This window comes from Pseudonaja textilis, unplaced genomic scaffold, assembly GCF_049901715.1.
Source record: "Pseudonaja textilis isolate UNSWEBS1 unplaced genomic scaffold, rPseTex1.2 PTEXSCF26, whole genome shotgun sequence".
Classification (NCBI taxonomy): domain Eukaryota; kingdom Metazoa; phylum Chordata; class Lepidosauria; order Squamata; family Elapidae; genus Pseudonaja; species Pseudonaja textilis.
This window is the reverse complement of record NW_028262877.1, coordinates 428,817-454,763: the sequence shown is the minus strand read 5'-3', so window position 1 is coordinate 454,763 and position 25,947 is coordinate 428,817. Positions and strand designations below refer to the sequence as shown.

At 39.7% G+C, this 25,947-nt stretch overlaps 1 protein-coding gene across 7 annotated transcripts in view; it reads left to right on the top strand.

The window, feature by feature from the left end:
* The window catches only part of LOC148123667 (vomeronasal type-2 receptor 26-like), a 35,776-nt gene extending 10,103 nt beyond the window's left edge, over window positions 1-25,673 (top strand). For 2 of the 7 annotated variants that reach the window (XM_087919103.1, XM_087919100.1), the window contains 3 exons: window positions 7,920-8,132; window positions 19,197-19,323; window positions 24,639-25,671. In XM_087919103.1, the coding sequence (XP_087775229.1) occupies window positions 7,920-8,132; window positions 19,197-19,323; window positions 24,639-25,549 (1,251 nt within the window). In that variant the 3' untranslated portion in view covers window positions 25,550-25,671. Of the gene's footprint in view, window positions 1-7,919; window positions 8,133-19,196; window positions 19,324-24,638 lie in introns of all 7 variants that reach the window. The other 5 variants (XM_087919099.1, XM_087919098.1, XM_087919104.1 and 2 more) reach the window with 4 other exon arrangements.
* The last annotated feature ends 274 nt before the right edge of the window (window positions 25,674-25,947 follow it).

The following is a 25,947-nucleotide window of genomic DNA, read 5'->3' as shown; positions in this document are numbered from 1 at the left end:
TGAGCACTTCTTCAGAATGGACGGTTGGACTGCTGGGCTTTAATGGAGTGCCCTGAATCTCAGCTGCTGACTGGGCAGAGAGCTCAGCAGCCAGGGCTTCCTCCATGGCTAGGGACAGATTCAAGTCCTTTTTTGCCAGCAAACGTTTTGGAGTCTCAGGTCTCTAACCCCACAGACGATCTGGTCCAGCAGCATGTCTTCCAAATAGTCTTTGAAACCGCACTGTAAGGCAGCTGTCCTCAGGGCGGCCATGTACTTGTTGATCGACTCCCCCTATGCCTGTTTTCTGATTCTGAAGGCATACCTTCGGGCGATCTGGGATAGTTTTGGCGCGTAGTGATTGGAGAGTATTTCTTGTAGTTCATCCCATGGGACGCTTCTGATGGCGTGTGGTGCGACTAACGCTGTGGCGGTGTCAAAAACAGCAGCCCCACAATAGCTGAGGAAATAGGACTTCTTTCTATATTCCGCAGCGTCAGCTAACCCAATGGCATCGAGGAAATGGCTGAAACGATTTTTGTAGGAGTCCCACGTTTCCTCGTTTGGCTTAAATGGCAGAAATGCTGGATTAGCATTCATCGTGGGAAGTGCCGGGTTCGTCTTCTTCGATCGTCTTTGAAATCGCGCTCTTAAAAGAGCGCAGGCTGTGACTGTCTCTCTGGGCTACGTAGCTCTTTTTGAATTTCGCGCTCTTGGTGAGCGTTGGCGGCCGCGGCTACAGTGCCTGCAGTTCGCTTCAGTGACTACAGCTCAAGTAATGGAGGTTTGAATTTCGCGCTCTTTGTGAGCGTTGCGCGGCTGCAGCTACAGCGCTCGTGGCTTCACTCTCAGTGATTTACAGCTCTTTGAATAGACGCATCTGGTTAGCCTTCGACCATCCCATCCTCGTCGCCAGTGTTGTAGAGCGAGGGTAAGGAAGAGGCATGAGACCAGAGCGTACAACTAACAAGGCTTTATTGCAGAGAATAAAGGGTTGTCGTGTCTGCTTGCTAACTTGCAGACTAGCGGGCAACAACGGGCTGGCTCTGTTCGACAGCCAGCTTTTATAGCCGACTGTCAAACGGAGCCAACCAATGGGAGCGGCTGCTGCTCCCGCTCAAACAGTGGACCTGGTTGGGAACTCCAACCAGTTCCACAGACATAACAAATAGCAATTTATCAACACTATTATATTAACGACAACATAGAAAAATTGATGACTTAACAACAAAATGTTGTATCTCCCCATTTTCATGACAAAGATTAAAAGAAACTTGTTAGTGTTTGGGAACAAACCCCCAAGCAGAATGTGCAGCAGCAGTCAAGCCAGGCAGCCAAATGAGAGAGGAAGGGCCCAAGAGTATACACACACTGGAGACAAACACTGTTTGTAGTTTTAAATAGTTGTTTAATCCAATCAGAGTTTAAGCATTGTCAATCAGTCCATATGTCATTCACAAATATATCCATTCAGTAACTTAGTCCATTTACTAGTCAGTACTATATCCTTATCTGCTTGTAAAGATATCTTCTCCTCCCGATACCTTTCTCTTGAAGACAACGCTGAGTATTCACAGGATATCAGCTCACCAAGGAAATAGTCCTTTCGTTCAGCAAAAACGGTATTCAAACAGTAGCAAACAAACAGTATCCAGCACAGTAGCCAACAAGCAGTAACAAGCAGAGGTCTCAAACAGGAGTAAGCAGTAAACTGATACGTTTCTCTTACTGCCTTTTATTGCCATTTTGTAACCGCACCCTTAATTAGCTAATTACATTGCAGTTTGGTGCTTAAAGCTACAAGTTACAAACACTTAAACCTTGGTTTATATATTTATTCACCCAAACTTAGTTGGTGTATCAATGTTATACCCAACATTCTCCCCTTTTGGGTGATATAAATATATAATACCCTTACAATCTAAAACCATACTTTACACAACTCTCTTGGTGCTTAATGGCACCTTGGGCTTTAGTAAAATTATCAGCTATATTGTCCTCCGACATGCAGTACTCCAGCTGTATCATTTTACTCTTTACAGATTGTCTAACGTTTAAGTACCTTAAATCTGTATGCTTGCTCCTAGTTTTTACTGCAATATTTGTGGCCATTTGAATTGCTGCCTGATTATCTTCATGTACAATTATAGGATAATTTACAGTTATACCCATATCATTCATCATTTGTTTATACATGATTAATTCAGTACATAATAGCGATAAACACTAGAATTCTGCCTCCATAGTAGACAAACTTATATGCTGTTGTCTTATTGACTTCCAACCTATTAATGTCTTACCCAGCATTATGGCTGTTCCCAAAGTCGACTTTCTTGTGTCTCTTTCTGATGCTAAGGTAGCATCTGCATAAGCACTCAGTATGAGATCACCTTTTGGTTCTAGATACAGTGCATGGTGTAATGTTCCTTTAAGATATCTTAAAATTCTCTTTAATGCATTCCAATGACATTGAAGTGGATCATTATTATGTCGTGCCAGTTGATTAATACTATAAGCTATATCTGGCCTTGACCAATTGCTAATGTATGATAAGCTACCAATCAAAGATTGATATATTACCTTATCAAACTTGGGACTTTGAGCATCCATTTTGCAAATATCCTGACTCATTGGAGTTTTTGCAGTCTTACAAAGTTCCATCTTATAATCTATTAGCAATTTAGATATCTTATCTTCCTGAGATATCTTAAAACCTTTCTGTGTTTTCAGTATATTCAAACCTAGATATTTCTTTATCTCCCCTAATTGCTTGATTTTTATTTTCTTAGCTAATGATGCTATTATTTTATTGGCTTCATCATTAGTTTCTGTAATCAAAGCAATATCATCTGTGAATAATAATAATAATGATATTTTCCCATTTGTCTCCCTTTTAAATAGACATGGATCGGCTAAACCAGCTTTAAACCCTATATTGTTTAGTTCCTTTACAATATACTGGTTCCATTCATAGCCAGATTGTTTAAGACCATAGAGGCTCTTCTTTAATAACCAACAATCATTATTATTTTCACCTTTAAATCCAATAGGTTTTTTCATGTATACAGTATGTCTTAGTGGAGCGTGCAAGTAAGCAGTTTCTACATCTAGATGGTTAACTATATATTTTTTTGTTTGCTGCCCACACTAAAGCTGCCCTTAATGTTGCTGCTTTAAGACTAGGTGCAAATACCTCATCATAGTCATTGGCATTTTGTCTAAAACCTTGGGCTACTAATCTTGCCTTATGGATTATATTACCATCTTTTTCAGTTTTTATCTTAAAAATCCATTTGCAGCCAATGGGTTTTATATCAACAGGTAATCTCGCATTTTCATATACTTTCATATCCTTTAAGGATCTCAATTCCTTATTCATTGCTGCATACCAACTTTCCTTATCTTTAGTAGGATACATTTTTATTTCATCTACAGTACATGGAACTTTATTAATCTGGCACACTGTGTTAGCCTGGTATCTATCAGGCGGTCTAGATATTCGTATAGTTCTTCTGGGAATTACAGGGCTTGTATGAGGACTTTTTTGAATTACTACCTGTTCATGTTCCTCAGCTTGCTCAGCTATTGGTACTATTTCTTCCTTTATGGGCTCTATCTCTTCCTGTATTTCTCTCTTTATTTTATTCTTAAAGTTACAGGGATACTTAATGGGATTTCTATAGGATTCAATAATTACTTCTTTATTGTTATCCTGTTCTAACTTATCCCATCCTACGTGCTCTAGAAATTGGGCATTAGCACTACATAATACCTTAGATGTGCCTTTCTCCTAAAATCTATATGCCCTATGGTTTGCTTGGTAACCAATGAAGAATAATTGTTTAGCTCTGTGTTGCCCTTTACGCCTGAGTTGTGTAGGGATATGCACCCATGCTGGTGCACCAAATGTGTGCAGGTAACTCAGATCAGGCTTCCTGCCATGCCACATGGTGAATGGTATTTCACCAGTAGTTGTGTTAACAACGTTGTTCAATATGTTATTAGCACACATTGTGGCCTCCCCCCACAAAGAATCAGGTAACCCAGAATCAGTTAACATTGTTCTAACCATTGCCTGTAGTGTTTGGCCTCTTCTCTCAATAAATGCGTTGTGTTGTGGTCTGTATGGTACAGATTTCTTGTGCTCTATTCCAGCTACCTTTAATCTATTCTGGAATTTGCTGTTAACAAATTCCGTACCATTATCTGTCACCAGGGTTATCAGTTGCCGTTTAGTCTTTCTTTCTGCAAATTTTAACCAGTTGAAGAAATGTTGATATGTTTCAGTTTTGCTTTTCATTAGGTAGCAAAACCCATATCTAGAATAATGGTCCATAATGCTCAGTATATATCGAGCACCCCCCCATACTGGGTTTCTTTGGACCTATAATGTCTGCAAATACTACTTCTAAAGGTTCTTTAGTTTTGAAACCATTTAGCCTATTTGCAGGCAATATTTTACTCTTATCTTCACAGCAGACATTACAACGCAAATATTTATCACAAGGTTTTAACCTTATTCCATCAGATAACTCTACTGTACGTTTTAGCATTTTAAAATTTACATGCCCCAAAACGCCTATGCAATAAATGGATACATTCATTATGAGGCTTTATATTGTTAAATACAGTCTGTGCCTCCCCTTTCTTACTATCATGTAATACATACAATGTTCCATTTAAAGCTGCAGTTACCCTTTTGTTATCTTTTTCAATTATGCAATTATTATCCTTAAATGTAATTACATAACCTAGTTTGTCTAATACCCTTACAGAAAGCAAGTTCACCTTTAACTGTGGTACATACAACATTTTTATATCCTGGTTTAAGCATGGACAGTATGCAATACCTTCTCCCTTGGCCTTGAGGTTCCAGCCATTAGCAAGTGATATATGTTGAGAGCTTGTAGACATTTTTATAAATTTTGTCTTATCTCTCGTGATGCAGTGGGATGCACCACTGTCCACCACCCATAAATCATTCTTCACATCACAGTTGCTAAATGTGGCTAGTTCAAAGGATTTCTTTGGCTTTTTTACATTCTGGCTTTTTTCTTTTCTGCAGAATCTTGCCAAATGTCCTCTGCCTCCACAATTAAAACACTTTTTAATTGTGTATGCCGTCGAAGATAAATTCTCTTCTTCCGGGTGCTTTAATTTACTAAGTTGGTTTCTTTCAAGCTTTGAAGATGATTTCTCTTCTTTATTAGGTTTATCTTCTCTCAGCTGGTCACGTTCACACCTTCTTCTGGCTTCTTCTAATAGCCTGCCGGTAATCTCGGTTAATGATAAACTATCTTTTGGCAATACTTCTAAAGCAGTCACATAATCATCATAGCTTTGATCTAATGAAGACAGTATGATGTATACTTGTTGCAACTCATTAAATATAAGCTCTTTTTCTTGTAATTCCTGAAAAATGCTCTTCATACAGTTTAAATGAGTTAACATGTCTCCATTCTTCTGAAGATGTGTTCGAAATAGTTTGTGTGTAAGATATATATGAGCTCCTACACTGTCCCGAACATATATCTTCCTGAGGTTCTCCCAGCAGTTTGCAGCATTTTCCTCTCCACGGATATGGATAAGTTGCTGGTCAGAGAGAGTCAGTCCTATGATGCATAAAGCCTGCTCATTCTTTCGTTTATAGTCTTGTATCTTTTTGTCATCCTCTTCAACATCAGGATCTAAGTTAGTCACATCTGGTGGGTTTGTTATTATGTCCCACAAACCTTCTCTTCGTAGAAGTAAACTACATTTCATTGACCATGAAACATAGTTTGTTCCATCTAGTCTGGATATCATGGACAGATTTGGCAAATTTACTTGTGCCATTGCTCTTCAGATATATAACTATTTAAAAACTAATGAAAAACAGTTTGTTTTTACAGTAATGTGCAACTCACACCAACTCTCACTGCTATATCCTGGTTAGTTAGACTGTGCTCACTGGGCCCATAACCAATGTTAGTGTTTGGGGACAAACCCCCAAGCAGAATGTGCAGCAGCAGTCAAGCCAGGCAGCCAAATGAGAGAGGAAGGGCCCAAGAGTATACACACACTGGAGACAAACACTGTTTGTAGTTTTAAATAGTTGTTTAATCCAATCAGAGTTTAAGCATTGTCAATCAGTCCATATGTCATTCACAAATATATCCATTCAGTAACTTAGTCCATTTACTAGTCAGTACTATATCCTTATCTGCTTGTAAAGATATCTTCTCCTCCCGATACCTTTCTCTTGAAGACAACGCTGAGTATTCACAGGATATCAGCTCACCAAGGAAATAGTCCTTTCGTTCAGCAAAAACGGTATTCAAACAGTAGCAAACAAACAGTATCCAGCACAGTAGCCAACAAGCAGTAACAAGCAGAGGTCTCAAACAGGAGTAAGCAGTAAACTGATACGTTTCTCTTACTGCCTTTTATTGCCATTTTGTAACCGCACCCTTAATTAGCTAATTACATTGCAGTTTGGTGCTTAAAGCTACAAGTTACAAACACTTAAACCTTGGTTTATATATTTATTCACCCAAACTTAGTTGGTGTATCAATGTTATACCCAACAAAACTAAAGACTATTTGAGTACCATTTTAAAATCAGTTTTTATCCACTTAATTATCATACCATCCACCCCTCACTTAACTGGGTTTCTGATCACATCACAAAATTGTTTATTATTCTTTCCTGAGATCGAGTTATATCAGCAGTATTTCCACAATGTATTTGGGAAATGAAATAATATGTGAGGATGACTTGCATAGAGCACATAATTTATATCCCTCCCTTTCCCACAACCCATTTAGAAAGGCTGTGATAGGAGGGAATGACTTTTGTGGGGTGGAGGAGAGATTCTGCCTGGGGAAGAACCAGATAAGAGGAGGACACGTACAGCTGCATTAAAAAAAAGGGTCGGTGGGAGATTTGTACTTTCTGACTCCCCAAATCCTGTCAGTGCAGCATTACAGCGAAGTGGGCCTAGCTCAGGTTTCCTGTCTGGGCTTCCTGGGAGAGGATGACCCTGACAATTTTCTTCCTGACAAATCCGTGTTTCTGATAAGCAACCTGTTGCTTTCAGGGAGTTCATAAATCTCCTTTTTTCTGTTGTTCAACTATATTTTGTCAAAATCTATATTGTCAAAATATGAGCGACAAATTTTTGTGAACTTTTTCCCTTCACTTGTAAGATAGTGGTAACATCTATTTTCCTAATGAAGTGTTGAAAGGCTGGAAAATGCCTTTCTTCTGAGGATTCAGTTTTCCTGCTGGGAGAACTCCGGTTTAAAGACAGAGACAACTGCTTGGAAGTGGGTTCCTTTTATTTTTCAGGAAGGCAAGAGATAGCAAGAAGTCTGCGTTCCTGGGGCTAGCCATCTTTGTATAATAAGCCCCTAATTTTTATACCTTTTCTCCTTTTGTGTGTGAATGCTTCTGTTTGTATTTCTTAATGTTTTAAATCCTGTCACGGGTTGTCTTCATTTCCGCCAGAGGGTAAACTCCGCGGGGTGGTTTGATTGGATTATCAGTTTCATCCTAATGTTTTCTTATATTTGTTTGGTGGCAATCTCCTGTCTGCTATGGAATTTATTCCGTGTCTTTTGTCTATTTGTTTTGCTAATTTGGCATGACCTGTTGTTTGTAAGGGATTTCTTTTTCTTGTTTCCCTAGCTTTCTTAATTACTTGGCTTTTGTCTAGGGGGCTTCTTTCAATACCTTTTATTAAATCTCTTTTCCTATGCAAGTTTGTTTTATGGCTGGCCTGATGTTCCCTTTGGGCTTTTCCTGCTTGGGTGTCACCACTGTCCTCATGAAGTTCCCTTTCCACAGAAGCATGTGTGTAAATTAGACAACTACAGAAGAAAGATTAAATATTGAAAATGCGTCTGGGATAATAAACAAAGTTTTCTGCTTTTAAAATTGCTGCATGTTTCCATTCTAGTTCCATCCTTTCTTGGAGAAGAATGAGTTTGTCAATATTTCAGACTTTGAATTGTACATGGACCCAAATGGAGAGGTAGCAGCAGATCTGGGCATTTCGGGCTTCTTTGTTCTTCCCAGGGATGATCCCAGGAAAGAGACTGTGGCGTATTTGCAAAGACAGAGACTTTCTATCGACGAAGATGTTCTTTCACGGCTAAAGTTGCTTAACAAGGTAGGAGAAAGTTTGCTGTCTTCTCTCCATTTTCCAAAGCCTGAGATCCCATTTCAAGAGGGCTGATGCTATTCCCCAAAGGTGATTGACCTTCACCGAGAATTGAATCTGGGCAGGAGAAACTGGACTTTTCCCTTAGGCTGCTTGGGAGGCTTCCATATTGTTCCATGTTGTGGACCACGTACAATTAAGGGTCTTCATCAAACGAGTGAGAAACCCACAAGGGCTGGGGAATGTGTCCCTAGTAGCTTCTGGTTGTTTGCTCCTTGTGCCCAGAAGAGCAACGAAGGCAGCAATTCTACTGACCGGGCTCTGAATCCAGGCGTGGACCGTATTGGATGGGATTGAATCGTGATTGGATGGAGATCCTTTTGGCCCCATTGGGGAAAAGAAACTTCCTCTCGTCCAGCTTGGGGAAAAGTGTCCCCTGAAGGGGCAGCTCCATAATCTGGGAGGCTCTTAAGGAGGCCAGACCTGGCCAGAGCTCTCCATGCCTCCCTTTCACCCTCCCTGGGATGGAGCAATGGGCCTTCTGCTCCTAGGAAGCAGCTGCAAGGCTTTCAGTTCACCTGAAATTATCAAGATTGTTCTGATATCACACCTTCAAATTATGGGTGTAAGAAGAGGGGAGAAATGCGTGTTAATGGGGTCACGAGGAGGAACCGTCTGGTTATCACTTAATGCTGAAATCTTTTCTCAGTTCCATCCAGGGGTGGGATTCAAATTTTGTAACAACCGGTTCTGTGGGCGTGGCTTAATTTATGGGTGTGGCTTGGTGGCCATGTGACCAGATGGGCATGGCCATGTGGCCATGTGACTGGCAAACCAAGTACAATTGGTCCTTGCTTAAAGACCAGTTGCTTAGCAAGTGTTCTAATTTATGACTGATCTCCCCAGAGCTCCTTGACCTGTTTTTGGAGTTTTGACAACCATAAACACAAACACACAAACACACATGCACACACACACACACACAGCCTTCTTTTTTTTTTATAAAAGTTTTTATTGTTTTTTAACATACAAACAAACAGACAAAACATTAAAACATCAGTTCCCCCATATTTATATACAAACAGTGAGTCGGTTGGTTCATCAGTTCTGTGCATTCATTTCACAGTCATAATTACAATTACCTTATATAATAACTCTTATTGTCAATACAAACTTATAAATCATCATATCATTATTAAAAAAAAAAGTTTGACTATACTTTTATTCAATCATGCCTTTGTGAGATAACTATATTTTAAGTAATTTATTCTAAAACAAATCATATAATCATACCAGTTCCATCCTAAATAAGAGAAAAAAAGGAAAAAGAAAACCATTATATAAATATAATATCCAATACCAAAAAAGAGAAAAGAAAAATGAAATCAATATTATTCCTTATTGTCTAACATTTCAAATATTCTATTTTTGTATTTCATCATTCAACTATTGATAGAAAAGATCCCAAATTGTATAAAATTGTTTATCTTCTTGCTCTCTGATTTCAAAAGTCAATCTACTCATCTCAGCACATTCCAATATTTTCTTTATAACTTCTTCCTGCAATGGAATTTTCTCATTTTTCCAATTTTTTGCAAATACAATCCTAGCCGCAGTCAATACATTTACAATCAAATATTTCAACTCTTTACTATAAACATCTGGTAAGATTCCCAATAAAAAAAGCTCCGGTTTCAAGTCTATGTGCTTCTTTGTCATTTTTTCCAACCACATGTGGATTTTAGTCCAATATTTTCTAGCATCCTCACAAGTCCACCACATATGGTAGTATGAACCAGGTTTCTGATGACATTTCCAGCATTTTTCGGATTTTTTTCTTGAACATTCTTGCTATCCTTGTCGGGGGAAAATGCCACCTGTAAAACATCTTATGCAAATTTTCTTTATAGGCTGTAGACATTGTCATTTTATAGTTTTGCAACCATAATTTCTGCCATTTCTCTAAATCAATCCCATATCCAAAGTTCCTCCCCCAAGCAATCATAGTTTCTTTAACTTGTTCTTCCTCCAGCTTAATTTCCAATAAGTAACCATATAATTTTTTAATCACCTTTTCATCAGAACCCATCAAAATCTTATCTAAATCAGTTTGTTTATCATAAAATCCATCTGTTTTGGAATCCTCATGATACTTTGAATGTATTTGCAAATATGAAAACCAATTCATCTGTACACCTTGTTCCTCTAATTTTTGCATTGATTTAAGTTCACCCTTTTCATCTAGTAATTCCCCATAGCTAACTGTTTGTTCCTTTTTATAAATTATAGGGTAAGAAAACGCTTCTATCGTCGATAACCAAACTGGAATTTTCAAATAACATTGTTTTTTTGTCTTTTCCCAGTTTAACCACAGAGACTCCGGTATATAATGTCTTCTAAAGTACCCCTGTGTTTTGGTTCCCTTATACCATAAAAAAGCATGCCAACCCAACAACAAATCATGACCTTCTAATATCAACAATCTAGTTTTCCTTAATGTTATCCATTCTTTAACCCACATCAAATTTGCAGCCTGGTAGTACAACTCCCAATTAGGCAGGCCAAACCCTCCTCTAAATCTGGCATCCTGTAAAAGCTTTAACTTTATCCTTGCTTTCTTGCCTTGCCATATATACTTCAAAACAATTTTATTTAAATCCTCAAAATAGTCTTTTCCAAGCCTAATTGGTATTTTTTGGAACAAAAATAAAATTCTGGGTAGAATGTTCATCTTAATTGTTGAAATCCTTCCTATTAATGACAATTGTAGGTTTTCCCATTTTTTCAGATCTTGGGCTATCTGTTGTTTAAGTTTAATATAATTGTTCTCCTTTAATGTACTACATCTTGGCGTCAAATATATCCCCAAATACTTAACCTTATTTGTAACTTGGATTTTTAACAATTCTGCCAGTTCTTCTCTTTGTCTTAGCAACATATTCTTTGACAAAAATTTTGTTTTATCTTTGTTTATTTTCAGACCGGCCACCTCCCCATATGCCTCTATCTTTTCCAACAGCTTCAAGGCTGTTTCTATAGGGTTTTCCAAGATAAAAACTAAGTCATCTGCAAAAGCTTGTAGTTTAAATTCTTCCTTTTTAATTTTCATTCCTTTTATAGTTTTATCTTCTCTAATATTTCTGTTCAACACTTCCAAAGTCAATACAAATAACAAGGGAGAAAGAGGACAACCTTGTCTTGTGCCTTTTCTTATATTAATAGGATCTGTAAATTCTCCCTCCATCATTACCTTAGCTGTTTGTTCATTGCAAATTGCTTCTATTGCCTGAATAAATCTTCTAGCAAAGCCCATCTGTTCCATTAAAAGTAACATAAATCTCCAATTCACATTATCAAATGCCTTTTGAGCATCTAAAAATATCAAAGCCATTTGCTTTTCAGGATGCACCTCATAGTATTCCAAGGTGTCCAGAATTACTCTCATATTGTCTCTGATTTGTCGCTTTGGCAAAAACCCATTTTGGTCTGGGTGGATAAAGTTATTCAAGTACTTTTTAAGTCTTTCTGCTAATATTGAAGCAAAAATTTTATAATCTGCATTTAGTAAAGAAATCGGTCTATAATTCTTGATTTGAAGTAGGTCCGCCTCCTCTTTTGGAATAAGTGTAATATAAGCCTCTGACCATGTTTTAGGTATCATCTTTTTTAACATAACTTCATTCATAACTTCTAACAGTGGAATACACAATGATTCTTGAAAGGTTTTATAAAATTCTACAGGAAACCCGTCTGGACCTGGTGCCTTTCCATTATTTTGTTTCTTAAGTGCTTGGCTTAACTCCATCATTGTTATATTGCTTTCTAGCATTTCTTCAATCTCTTTAGGTATCTTAGGTAGATTTGCATTCTGCAGGTATTGTTTAACTTTCTCCTCATCAATATCTTCTTTCTTATATAAATGTTTATAAAAATCATGAATAATTTCTTTTTTCTCTTTGCTGCCATGACAAGTTTTACCTTGGTCATCTATTAACTGCAATATTTTCCTCGACTCTTTCTCCTTTCTCAACTTATATGCTAGCCATCTACCTGGCTTATTTGCATCTTCAAAATAATTCTGTTTGGCATTCCTAATTTTCTGTGCCAGTTCTTCTTTCTCTATTAAGTCCATTTTATGTTTAGCTATATCCAGTTTCAGTTTAACATCTTTTTTCTGTGGCATTTTCTGCAGTTCTTTTTCGAGTCTTTTATATTCATCCTCCAAGGCTTTGAAAGCTTGCCTTTTCCTAATATTCTTTTTTCTTGTATAGTCTATTATCAAGCCTCTGGCATAAGCCTTCATTGTATCCCAAACATTCTGTATTGAAGTATCTTCTTTTCTATTCTCTTTAAAAAAAAAAGCCAATTCTTTCTCCATCCATTGTATAAATTCTTTCTCCTTTAAAATAGTATTGTTTAATGTCCATCTCGATCTTTTTTTTTGTCCCTTCCATTTAATTGTCAATGGGTTATGATCAGCCCAAGTACTTGTTTCAATATTTACTTCTTGAATGCTAGATATTAAGTCTGTTGAGATCCAAATCATGTCAAGTCTGGACCATGATAAATGTCTATTTGAATAGAACGTATATTGCTTAAGTTTAACATTTCTTTCTCTCCATATGTCTTTTAAAGTTAATTCATCTGTCATTTTAAAAAAAGATTTAGGAAGAGTTTTTCTATTATACTTTGCTGCTGTTGCAATATAATCAAGTTTATTGTCCACAATTCCATTGAAGTCTCCCATCATAATTATATTAGCATAGTCCAGTCCAGCCATCTTTGTATGTAATTTTTTATAAAATTCTTCTTGTTTATCATTCGGGGCATAGATTGCAGTCAAAAGTATCTTTCTATTATTGTCCATTATTTCCACCATTAATATTCTCCCATCTTCATCTGTATAAATCAGTTTTACTGGGATAGCCTCTTTAATATATAAAACCACCCCTCTTTTCTTACATTGAGTCAAAGAGGTAAACAATTTCCCTAATTTTGGTTGTAATAACAATTGTTCATGTTGCTTTTTAATATGTACTTCTTGTAGGCAAATTATATCAAACTTTAGTTTCCTTAATTTATGGAAAATCTTCCTTCTCTTAGCAGCTGAATTCAGTCCATTTATATTCATTGTAATCAGTTTTTTCTCTTCCATGGTTATATTTTATATTTAGATTTAACCACTCTCGTGGGTCTTGGTTCACGCTGATCTTTAATATCCAATTGTCCACCTACTGCACCTTCTTCTTTTCCAATCTCCATTTGTTCCTCTTGAGGTTCAATTAATGAAACCTCCTTTTCTGCCTCTCCTTCTCTCCCTCCAAAAAATTCTGCGTAGAACAGTTCTGCTTTCTCAATTGAATCAATTCTATGTCTTTGTTCCTGCCACGTAAACATCAGTCCTTCTGGGATCAGCCATCTGTAAGTCACTTCCTTTTTCAATAACATTTTGGTCAGGAATCGATATTCTCTTCTCATCTCTCTCACTCTTCTAGGTATTTGTTTTAAGACCAAAATTTCTTTACCTTTGTATTTCAATATCTTCTCTCTTGCCACTTGCAAAATTTGTGTCTTCATGGATTTTTTAGTAAATCTAATATGGACTTCTCTAGGCAGATTATTTCTCATCGCATATCTTGTAAAAACTCGATATATCTCATCTATTCCATCCATCATCTTTTCTTCTGTTATCTCCAAAGCGTCCACCAAAATTCCTACCATTATCGCAGCCAAATCTTGTCCTTTCTCTTCTTCTATATTTTGAAATCTGAGATAGAATTCTGATCTATCCAACTCCCACTTCAGCATCCCACTTTTTTCTTGTTCAATCACTGTTAGTCTATTATCAATATTTCCAATCTTCTCCTCTCTTTGTTTGCCCCCTTCTTCGACTTTTTGAAGTCTCTCCTCATACTTTGCCATCATCTGTTGAATACTTTCCACTTTTTCCTCTGTCCTCCCTGTTCTTTGTTCAATGGTATCTGTTTTTATCTTAAGATCTTGAATTCCTTGCATAATCATCTGTAAAGTTACTCTTTCTTGTTCTTTTTCTTTATCTTGCTTTAACATTGTCTGAATTGAACGCTGTCCAGATGGTGGGGAGGCAGAAGTAGACACAGAGGCACCCGAAGATATAAGTTTCTTACTCATTTTAAATGGTTCCAGCTCTTCAAGTTCTTTCAAATTTTAATCCAAAAAAGTAGCCAATTATAGTCCAAAATGAAAAAGACAATAATAATAAAAAAAAACCCCAATAATAAGGGAAAAAGAAGAGAAAAGAGAAAAAGGGCAAAAAAGAGAAAAAAAGAAAAGATTCTTCAAGTTCTTCCTGACCTTACTCCAATTAAAAGGTAATCCACAAGAGAAAATAAAAATAAAAATAAAAACCCAATAATAATAATAATAATAAAAAGGCCAAAGCCAAAAAGAAGAAAAAGAGAAAAAGAAACAAAAAGAATAAATTTCTTCAAATTCCACACCTTAATCCAGCCAAAAAAATCTCAATTGAAAAGAGAAAAAAGGAATAGTCCATTGATATACATTAAAGAGAAAAGTAAAATCCAAATAGAAAGGAGAAAAAATAAAATAAAATCAAATCAAAATAAAATAAAAATAAAAAGTTCAGAGGCTTCCCTTTGCAAATAAATCAAACTTAAAAATAAAAACCTTACTAGAATAAAAATATAAATTGATGCTGGTGGAGGGGGTGGCGGAACTAAAAAAAAGAATTAGAAAAAGAAAGTAAGCAACAATACACTGCACTCTTTTTAATTGTCCAAGGCTCTAATTATGACTCCCTTCTCTTTCCCACAAGCTTCAAAGCTAAGCCAGACAAGAATCCAGAAAGACACCTGTAATAATATTCTACAATGTGCTTTCCTCTATCTTATCAAAAGATGTCCTTGAGAAGAAGTCCTTCGTCTCTTTCCAGTTCAAGTAAAATGTTTCCAAGCCTTTAGTTGGCAGTGTTACAAAGTTTCTTAGTTCTCACTTTCCCCCCTCCTCTCAGAACAGCATAATTAGAAGAAAAAAAAAAGCCCGCAAGGAATACACAAACATATAAAGGCAAAAAAGAATAAAAAATAAACAAAGGGAGCCTCTAGCCTAAAAGTGAAAAATCCAAAGGGAGAATAAAACGTATAAATATAAAAAGAAACAGTCCAGTTATCCAGTAAATAGCAGTGAAGTCCGGAAGCAAAGAAAAAAAAAAAGAGCAAATGAAGCCTCTCTTTGACGTCTCCCTTAAAAAAAAACGCCGCTTAGTCAGTTTTGTCAAAAAAAGAAAAAAAATCACACAGATTTCTTCTAATAATCAGAGTGAACTATCAGAACTCAGCAAATTAAATAAAAAAAAAGTTTCTCACCCAACCGACAGACTCTCTTTCAAACCCGTTCTTTCTGGAGCCGTCCCGACTTCAGCAGCATGGGGGCTGCCTCTCCGCTGCCAGCAAAAAGAGCTTCTCCCGGAACTTCCAGGGATTTTGCGATATCCCCGGAATCCTCAGGATGCGCTCTTCACAATAGCTGTCCCTACGGGACAGCATAGGTCCTTTTGGACCGGCCGGTAACGGAGATATCGGCTGCAATCGAGGAGCTCGATTGCAAACCGTATCGTCACGGCACAAGCTCCTCCTTTTTTCTCACACACAGCCTTCTGACCCTGCTATTCCTTGATTCTGTAAGGATCTCCTGCTGGAGCAGGGGATTGGACTAGATGACCTCTGAGAACCCTTGAAGGCCAGCCCTAGATTGTTGCACTACTTCAAAGAGTCTTCTGAAGCCGGGGTTTGTGTCCTTCCTTCCTCCCCTTTTCTCTCTCTCTCTCTCCCTCCCTCCTTCCATGTATTTATCTATCCATTCATATATATCATTCACTTTCTCCATTCTCCATCTCTTCCTTTCTTTTTCTTTTTGTCCCTTCCTTCCATCTCTCCCTTTCTCTGTCTATCCCTTTTCTTCCTTTTGCTTCCTTTCTCTCTTTTCTTTCTCTTTCTCTCTTCTTTCTTGTCCCTCTCTTCCTCTCTCATTCACTTTTTTTCTCTTTCCCTCTATTTTTCTCTCTCTTTCTCCCCTCTCTGTATCTCTCTGTATCTCTCTCTCATTCTGCCTCTTTCCCTGTCTTCCCCCTCCCCCCCACTTGGTGTGTGTGTGTGTGTGTGTGTGTGTGTGTGTGTGTGTGTAAAAGAGAGGCATGGATAAGTCTGACCAGGTCTGGTCTCTTTAAGAACCTCCACAACTTTGAACCGGCCCTTTCAGGGGACAATTTTCCCCAAGCAGGAGGAAGCTTCTCTCCAATGGGACCAAAAGGACCTCCACCCAATCATGATTCAAATTCATCTGAATTCAGGCCCTGGTCAACAGAATTCCCTTGTTCTTTGCTAGTTTGGGCACAAGGGGCAAACAAACCTGGAGCTCTTAGTAACACATTCCCCAGCCCTTGCAGGTTACTCACTAGTTTGAAGGAGATACTCAACCATAGATGATTCACAAAATGGAGCAGTGCGAGAAGGTAAGGGTGACGGTGGGGGATAGCGAAGCGGCCAGGTCCCTATCTTCCCCTCTCTCTCCCCCACTCTGTATGTCTGTGTGTGTGTGTGTGTGTGTGTGTGTGTGTGTGTGTGTGTTTGTGTCTGTGTCTGTGTCTGTGTCTGTGTCTGTGTCTGTGAATGTGTTTGTGTCTCCCTCAAAGCTGTGGCTGGGCCAAGCCAAAAAGCTCTCCTTGGTGCTCTTTGCTACTTCTTTCATTTCTTCTTTTTCGAATCCAGACTGGCTGAACAATGATTGCCAGACCGTGGTGGAAGCATCCATTCGGGCGACCCTCCTCCTCCTCCTCTTCCTCCTCCTCTTGCACCCAGCAGGTGTGGATGGATCAAGAGTTGTGTGGGGAGTTGTGTGGGGAGACGCTCACTCCTCAAGTGAGCAGCCACCTGCCCCATACTCTGTTTTGCAGTGCTTTGGCATTTGCTTGAGGAGCATCTCCCCGTGCGCATGCACCCTCCCGGCCCTGCCACAACCACCGGTTATGAGAGGAGGAGGAGGAGGAGGAGGAGGAGGAGGAGGAGGAGGAGGAGGAGGAGGAGGAGGAGGAGGAGGAGGAGGAGGAGGAGGAGGAGGAGAAGTGTCGCCCGAAGGGACACTTCCACTGCGGTCTAGCGATTGTTGTTCAGCCAGTCTGGATTCCAAAAACAAGAAATGAAAGAAGTAACGAAGAGTGCGAAGGAGAGCTTGCTGGCTTGGCCATGCTTTCAGGGACACACACACACACACACACACACACACACACACACACACACACAGAGTGGGAGAGAGAATCGGGAAGATAGGGACCCAGCCACTTCACTATCCCCCACCGTCACCCTTACCTTCTCAGGGCAGACGAGGGAGGGGAGGGTGAGGGGCAGGGCCAGCCACTTCATCAAGGTGAAGAGGGTGTGACCAAGCACAGGTGACCTGTGCTTAGAGACCTGGGAACGGCAGCTCCTGAGGGGCTTTGAGGTCAGACGGCTTGGAGTGGCCGAGATACGAGTGAGCATTGCACCACAGGTTTATCTAATTGACCACTTCTTTGGTGCTGGCTTTACAGAGCCAAGGATTGAGGCCTGAGCTCACATGCGACAGCAGTGCCTTTAACTGAGCTCGCTTGTATGTGCCCAAATAATCTGGCAAAGACACCGGGGGAGATGCTCAGTTAGACCTTCCCACTCCGCAATCTTCCTCTTGCACAAAATGGCTATTCCCTAAGCTAAGAAGGCAAGGAGCTGCGGTGCGACTCACCCAATTCCTAGGACTCCCCCAATGGTCCCAATTCTGCTAGGAGAGGGTGGTTTCCCCTGGCAATCCCCCTTTCCCTTGGTGCTCTGACTTCCCATGGCCCGCCTCCAGCCTGAACACCAGGTCGGACCACTAGAAGGCCACTTCCCTGCTTCTCAATGGCACTCCTGTACCATCCACTGCAGGACCCCCCAACTCCTTCCTCAAATTCTCCCTCAACTTCAAACAGACAATGCCTGTTGCCTTAATGCGTGCAACCGGGTGGTTTTGGCAAAGCCAACCAGGTGTGATTATTCTGGGTCCAACAATGGGGCTGCGTGTGGGAGAGGGAAGGGATGGTAGGCAAATGGGCCATGCTCCCTGGTCTCTCTCCCCCACACCTCTGCCTCACCGCCTGCAGGGTCCAGCAGCTGCGTGAATCCCAGCTAATCTCATGTGGAGAGGCTCATGTTCTCCTGATGCTGGGAAAGCAAGAGAGTCTTTCCCAGCACAGTGAAAAGTTTGCAATTTCCCCTCCAATAGGGAAACGGGCAGCTCTGTGTGGCAGAGAAGCAGCCCGCTTGAATCCTGTTTCTCTTTGCCGCTCTGAGCTGTGCCGGGAAAGACTCTCTTGCTCTCCCAGCAGTAGGAGAACACGAGCCTCTCCACATGTCTTCCAGTACAGCTAAATGTAGCTCTGGTCCCCACCAGTCTGCATCTCGCTTCTTGCCTGGATTCACCGTAGATACTGGGTGTTACCTGCTGAGGGTGAGTGGACCCCAGAGCTTGCAGAGCCTCACTTACCCAGGGAGATCAGGTAGGGCGACAGCGGAAGGCGTGCAGCAATGGCTGGCCTGGCGAGTGGGCAAAAGCAGGCTGCAGGCGATGCCGCGCATGCACAATAAGGATTGACTGGGAGTGGAGGGGAGGGGCGAGCAGAGAGGGCCATGGCCAGTCAGTGGTGCAATTTGCTGGTTCTCCGAACTGTGCAGAATCATAACAACCAATTCTATAGAATAGACAGAACCAGTACAATCCCACCACTGGTTCCATCTCTCCAGACTTTTCTATTTAATAAAGTCCCTTTTTTGGGGGGGGGGGGGCAATGTGAGATGCCAAAAGCAAAAGAGAAGAACTAAAGGAAGAATTTTCCAGAAGTTATATCTCCAACCATTTGGAAATCGTGAGAGATTTTGTATGTACTTAAGTGAAGATGAGAGGCTAATATCTAATATCTTGTCTAATATCCATTTTTACCTCCATTTTCCATGGACGGAGAGTCCTAACATATTTCCTTTGGCAATCTTGTTTTTTCCTGCTCAGTCCTTTCCTCAATCTGAATGTGTGGAAAGTTGTCATCCTGGATTTGTCAAGAGGGCTCGAGAAGGAGAGCCAGTTTGCTGCTACGACTGCGTTCCTTGTCCGGAGGGAACCTTCTCCACTCAGAAAGGTGGGTGACACTAGAGGAAAATGGGAGGCCTGGTGGAACTGGATCCATCGAGAGAATTGTCATGAAAGTGTGAATTAAAAAACACTTTGAAGCTGAATTGGTTTCTGGTTTATTTCCAAAATGCCCCGTTTCTTATCTAAACAGAAGAACAAGGAAGGGCTGGATAGAGAGAGGTGGCTGTGGCAGATTGGGCAAGTTTTACTACTTCCAGAGAAAATATTTCTTCTTTTTAGCTTGGATGTGTCCTTCCTTCCACATTTACTTCTCCGGGAGGGCTTCATAGTATTCTGAAATGTCTATCACTGTTCTTAAATTATTCTTAATTTGTCGAAATGGGAGAAATCCATTTTGATCTTCATGGATATAAGTGTTTAAAACCTGTTTTAATCTATTAGCTATTATAGAAGAGAATAATTTGTAATCTGCATTCAGGAGTGAAATTGGTCTATAATTATTAATAAGTCTGTGGTCTAGGTCCTCCTTCGGGATCAGCGAAATTAAGGCTCCCCTCCACGAGTCCGGCATCTTGGCTGCTAAGAGTACCTCATTAAAAACATCCAGCATCAGTGGTCCAATTTGTTCTATGATAATTTTGTAAAGTTCTACCGGTATCCCATCCGGTCCAGGTGCTTTATTGTTACTTTGCTTCTCTATTGCTGACTTCAGTTCGGACCATGTTATTTTTGATTTAATAATTCTATCTCTTCCTCTCCAATTGCTTTATCATTCGCTTCCTCCAGGTATTTCATTATTTTATCCTCAGAGACTTCTTCTTTTTGTATAATTTCTCGAAGTAATTAAAAGTAATCTCTTTTTCTTCTCTATCTCCTCCTGCATATTGCCCCCTCATCCATTAATTGGTGTATCAATCTTTTTCTTTCGTTTTCTTAAGTTTGTGGGCTAACCATCTCCCTGGTTTGTTTGCATGTTCAAAGTAGATTTGTTTAGTCATTTTCAGACTAATCTCCAATTTTTCTTGTTCCAGTAAATTTAATTTGTGTTTAGTTGTTATTAACTGGTTCTGTATTCTTTGGTTTTTGGGGTTCTTTTGTAATTGGATTTCTAAATCTTTAATTTCTTGTTGTAGATTACTTTGTTGGGCATACTTTCTTTTATTTCTCATAGCATTGTAAGAGATTGTTATTCCTCTTATAAATGCCTTAAATGTGTCCCATATATTTTGTTTGAAGTTAGATCATTATTATTTTCCTTTAAGAAGAAGTTCAGTTCTTCTTTCAGTTTATTAATATATTCTTCTTCTTTTGTTAAATGAGTGTTAAAAGTCCATCTTTTCTTTGGTTTTCCTCTACCTCTCCAGGTTATTTGAATTGGATTGTGGTCAGCCCAGTCATTTGGTAAGATTTCGCTATCTTTGATTTCATTAATCAATTCACCGTTTATCCAAGCCATATCTATTCTTGTCCAAATTTTGTGCGGGTTAGAATAATAAGTAAACTGTTCTTTTTGGGATTTAATTTTCTCCAGATATCTACCAGATTCATTTCATTCAACATATCCTTACATGGCTTAGAAAATTCTCTATTCCCTTTTTGTTCTTACTCCTATTACTATGATCCTTCCGGTAGTCAGCAATAGAGTTAAAATCGCCAATCAGAATAATATTACCATTTTCGAATTCTGTTATTTTTGATGGAGATGTTTAAAAAATTTACCTTGATCATCATTTGGGGCATAGATTACTACCAGTAAGAGTGTAATGCCATTAATCGAGATTTGTACTACCAGCGTTCTTCCTTCAGGGTCCGCCCAGATTAACTCCGCTTTTAAGTCATCTCTCACATAGATTGCGATGCCTTTCTTTTGTGTTTATCTGCTGGTGCTGTAAATAATTTTCCCAGTTTTGGACACTCTAGGAATTTCTCCTCACTTTTCCTAACGTGTGTTTCTTGTATGCAAATTATATCAACATTTTGTTTTATTAGTTTGGTTAGAGTCCTTTTCCTTTTAGCTCTTGAATTTAGGCCGTTTATATTAATGGAAAGAATTTTCTTTCCTTCGTCCATTACTTAAGTCTGCCTCGCTTTTTGTCTCGTAACTCTACGGCTCTCTTCTTGTGGTTGATATGGAGTTGTTTCTTCTCTTTCGATGTAAGTTGTCTTTCCCTTGAATATGGACAGATCCTTCTTCTTTGTTCCTATGGCGGTTACGATCCTCCTGCATATTTCTTTGGATTTTCTCCCTAGTGAGTTGATCCTCCGTGGTTGTTAGCTGTTCTAGGAAGTTTTGTGCTTGTTCAATTGAGTCTATTTTAATTTTTCTTCCCTTCCACGATATTAGCATCCCTTCTGGGATTAGCCATTTAAATGAGATTTCGTTTTTATTTAAGTAATTAGCTAAAAATTTATATTCTTGCCTCATGGCCCTCACTTTACTTGGAATCTGCTTAAGAATTATAATCTCTTTGCCCTTATATAATATTCTCTCATCTCTGGCCTTTCTATATATTAGGTCTCTCATGCATCTTCTTGAAAAACGGATATGGATCTCCCTTGGGCAATTGTGACGCCTTGCATAGCTGGTATTCACCCTATAGATTTCATCAAATTCCTTGAGTAATTCATCTTTCTCTTTTTCTACTAGTTCAGCCAACAAACCTGCCATTAATTGTTCTAATTCTTCATTTTTGGATTCCTCCACATTTTGGAACCTTAAGTATGCAGCTGCTCTGTCCATCTCAAGTTGGACCAAGGAATCTTCCATTTCTTTATTAACATTTTTGAAATCTTCCTCAGTCCTTTCTAGGTTCCTCTCCACTTGTTCCGTCCTGTTCTCTATTTCTTTTATTTTTAATTCAGTTCTTTCCATGACCAATTGCATTGTCCCAACCCTATCTTCAACTCTCTGTATATCTGCTCTCATTTCCTCTTTTAATTTACCCATTTCTTCCTTCAGTTCGCGAATATCTGCTCTGGTCTCATTATGATTCCTAATCATAATCTCCTGCATTCTAGACATCGATTCTTGCATTGATTCTTGCAGGGATAATAATGTCACTTGTAAGTTGGCATTCGTAACAGTCGGTTGTTTTTCTCCTTTCAAGGTCTCTTCTATAGTTTTCTGCATTGTTGGGGAGGCAGATGCCAGAGTTGTCAACAAGGTCTGATTGTTCTTCCTTCCTGTTTTCAGGGCCGTGGTTGTTGTGGAAGTCATCTCTGCTAAGATTTGTTTTTGCAATTGGACAATGTTAAGAATATTATCCCAAATCACCATTCGATGTAATAGCCCTTTAAGTGTGATTACAAATCTATTTGCTATGCTTACACCCCAGATACTTTTAGCTCTCTTTCTTTGGCCCAATCTGTCATTCAGGCAAATTAAATTCCAATTCAATAGAGTGTTATCAGTTACTATACAATACTATACAATAGGTGCTATACAATAGAATGAAATCAAATATTATGTATTATGTATTATTCTCTATATTAAATTCAAATACCAGAGTTAATTGTATTTTACCCTAGTAAATCATACTTGTTTAAAGCATACAACCAACTCTAGAATTTCTCACTCTATATATACTTTTGTCCTATAGTATATATAAATATTTAAGATTCCATTCTATCTGAGACAACCCTATTAACAGTCCTTAAGATTTTTATATATCCAAGAGAGTCTAATCTGTAAACCCTAATACCTGTAACAAGCAGTTTGGCTTTATACTTTATACTTTATACTTGTATTTTTAACTATTATAAAAAAAAAGAAAGACCAGAGAGAAAGGGAGAGAGAGAAAGAGTGCCAGAGGAAAGGGGTCTTTCCAATTATAGGAAATCACTAAGCACGTATCTGTAGGATTAGTTCCATAGAAAAACAAGTCTGAGTTAGGGCTGGCGTTTGGTCTTTTAGTCTCTCCTCCTGGGCGCACCAAGGAAGCAGGGGGAGGAAGTGCTGACTAATTGCTGTCAGCGATCAGTCTTGGCCAGGCTTCCGTCTGTCTCCTCCTTCTTCTTCCCTCCTCTTCTCCCCCTCTGCCAGCAACCGTCAATCCACCGTCACTTTGGGTATCCGCCTCAGATTAATCACTTTAAAAATCAGTTTTTATAGACAATAATGCTGAGAGGAAAGGATCTTGCATATAAAAGTCAGTGCGACGTTTTCTGGCTCTCCACCTCTCGCTCTGCCCTCCTTCACAGCCAAAATCCTCTCCTAATCTTCCAGCCTTCTCAAGCACTGATCCTGGATGGCAATCCACTTCCGAGTTTCTTAAATTCCCACCGCCTTTTTCTCTCCACAGCAACGCTCCAATCCACACTTTCACTCTGAGTGTCGAGCTACTCTAAACGCGTTTATCCCCCATTCACTTTTCAAACTGCTTTTCTAGCCGCTTGTCTCCAGCTTCCCCCCCTGTTACTCACAATGAAACAGGGAGAATCGGACCGATCACTCTCACGGCTTTGTAATCCTTCTGCCCTTTTCCGCTCAGACCCTTCAGACTGTCACTTTTTGCTTCGTCAGTTCAGTGGCAGACCGGACTTTGGAGCCGCCATTAGCTGGCAGCTGGCTCAATCGCGCTGGTCTCAGAGGCTCTTCCTTCGTTGCTGGGGAGTTGCCTTCCCCCAAACAGCAACCCGGGGGTCCTCTATTCTGACACGAAGCTCTACGGGTTTCGTGTATCCACTGGGGATCCCTCCAAACGTGAGAAGAGGTGTTCGAAAGCCACAGCTGGGCTTCTCCACCTCTGGACGTCCCTGTCCTGCCACCGGAAGTCTCCACATTTACTTCTCTAGGAACACCTGAGTTCCTTGAAATGTGAGGAATGGTTTTAGGTCCACCACCTGAAAGTAGAATTGCAATGTGGTCTACATGGGTTTCCTTTGAGGAACCCTGAAAAGATATTGCTGATATAAGAGATGCACAATGTGGTGGCATGGACAGTTATGCCTGTTTCTGGCTGCACCCGTATCACCACTGCTCCAATGGCCATCTCAAATTATTTCCAGCAGTCACTTGATCCGCCAGCATCCTCTGAGGCAAGTATGACAAGAATTGACACCTGACAGATACGTTTCTCTAGAAAGATTAATTGATTCATTATTTACCTTTAGTAATGGAGGTTCCTATCAATATTCTGAACATTGCAAAAGAAATCTTTCAAGTCCTAAGCCTTCCCTCAATTTCATAGCCTGTCAAAAATATACCATAGCTATATTTTTTAACAATATTTTTTGTCTCTGGAGATATTAAGAAATCCATCCCAGAAAGTGCTCCTGATAATCACTTGTTCCCAAAGAATGTATAATATATCTTGAAATGCAAAGGACAAAGAAATATAGGGTTGTTGTTTTTTTTCTCAGATACAGAAAAATGCACCAAATGTCCAGATGATAAATACCCAAATAAAGAAAGAGTCCAATGTATCCCCAAAATGATAACTTTCCTGTCTTATGAAGAACTTCTGGGCATCATCCTGGCATCTTTTGCCCTATTCTTGTTCCTAACCACAGGCCTTGTTTTAATCGTCTTCATTAAATACCGAGAAACTCCCCTTGTCAAAGCCAACAACCGGGACCTCTCCTACATCCTCCTGGTCTCCCTGCTGCTTTGCTTCGTATCTCCTTCTCTCTTCATTGGTCAACCAAGGAAAGCCACCTGCCTTCTCCGACAAACCGTCTTCAGCATCATCTTCTCAGTTGCCGTTTCTTCTCTCTTGGCCAAAACCATCATGGTGGTGCTGGCTTTCCTGGCCACAAAACCAGGAAACCAAGTGAAGAGATGGTTGGGGAAGAGCTTGGCCAACTCCATCATCCTTTCTTGTTCTGCTGTCCAAGTGATCATCTGCTCCATCTGGCAGGGAGTTTCTCCCGCCTTCCCTGACTCTGACCTCCACTCCCAGCCTGGAGAGATCATCCTGCAATGCAACGAAGGGGCCGTTGTCATGTTCTACATCACCCTCAGCTACATGGGCTTCCTGGCTGCCGTCTGCTTCACGGTGGCTTTCCTGGCCAGGAATCTGCCTGGGGCCTTCAACGAAGCCAAACTGATCACCTTCAGCATGCTGGTCTTCTGCAGTGTCTGGGTGACTTTTGTGCCCACCTACCTGAGCACCAAAGGGAAACACATGGTGGCTGTGCAGGTCTTCTCCATCCTTGCCTCCAGTGCTGGTCTGCTGGTCTGCATCTTCATCCCCAAGTGCTACATTATCCTTCTGAGACCAGAGCTGAACACAAAGGAGCATCTCACAGCCAGAACAAATGTAAAAACATGAGATATAGCATCATTATGATAGTGGAAGAATTGTTCATGTTTCTTTTATTTGATTTCCATTTAGATAGTATGCAGGAGTCAAAGAAAATGATATCTGTCTGTTTCAAAATGGGGAATTGTTGAATCAGTGGAATTCTTATAGTTCCCTTCCCTTTCAATAAATATTGCTAAAGAGACCTCTGTAAAATTCAGAGGAATTCAGCTGTTCAGCAACAGATACTGAACATGACACTGTATAAAAAATGATTGATGTACTTGTTCCAACTGACAGCAGCTAAACATGTGGGTGGGTGTGAGAGAATGAGTAGGAAATGAGGTCAGGAGGAAGCTGTAGTAACCAGACACCAGCCTGGTTGCCTGATCCTCTCCCTAAAAATGCCAGAATGATGTGAAATGCCA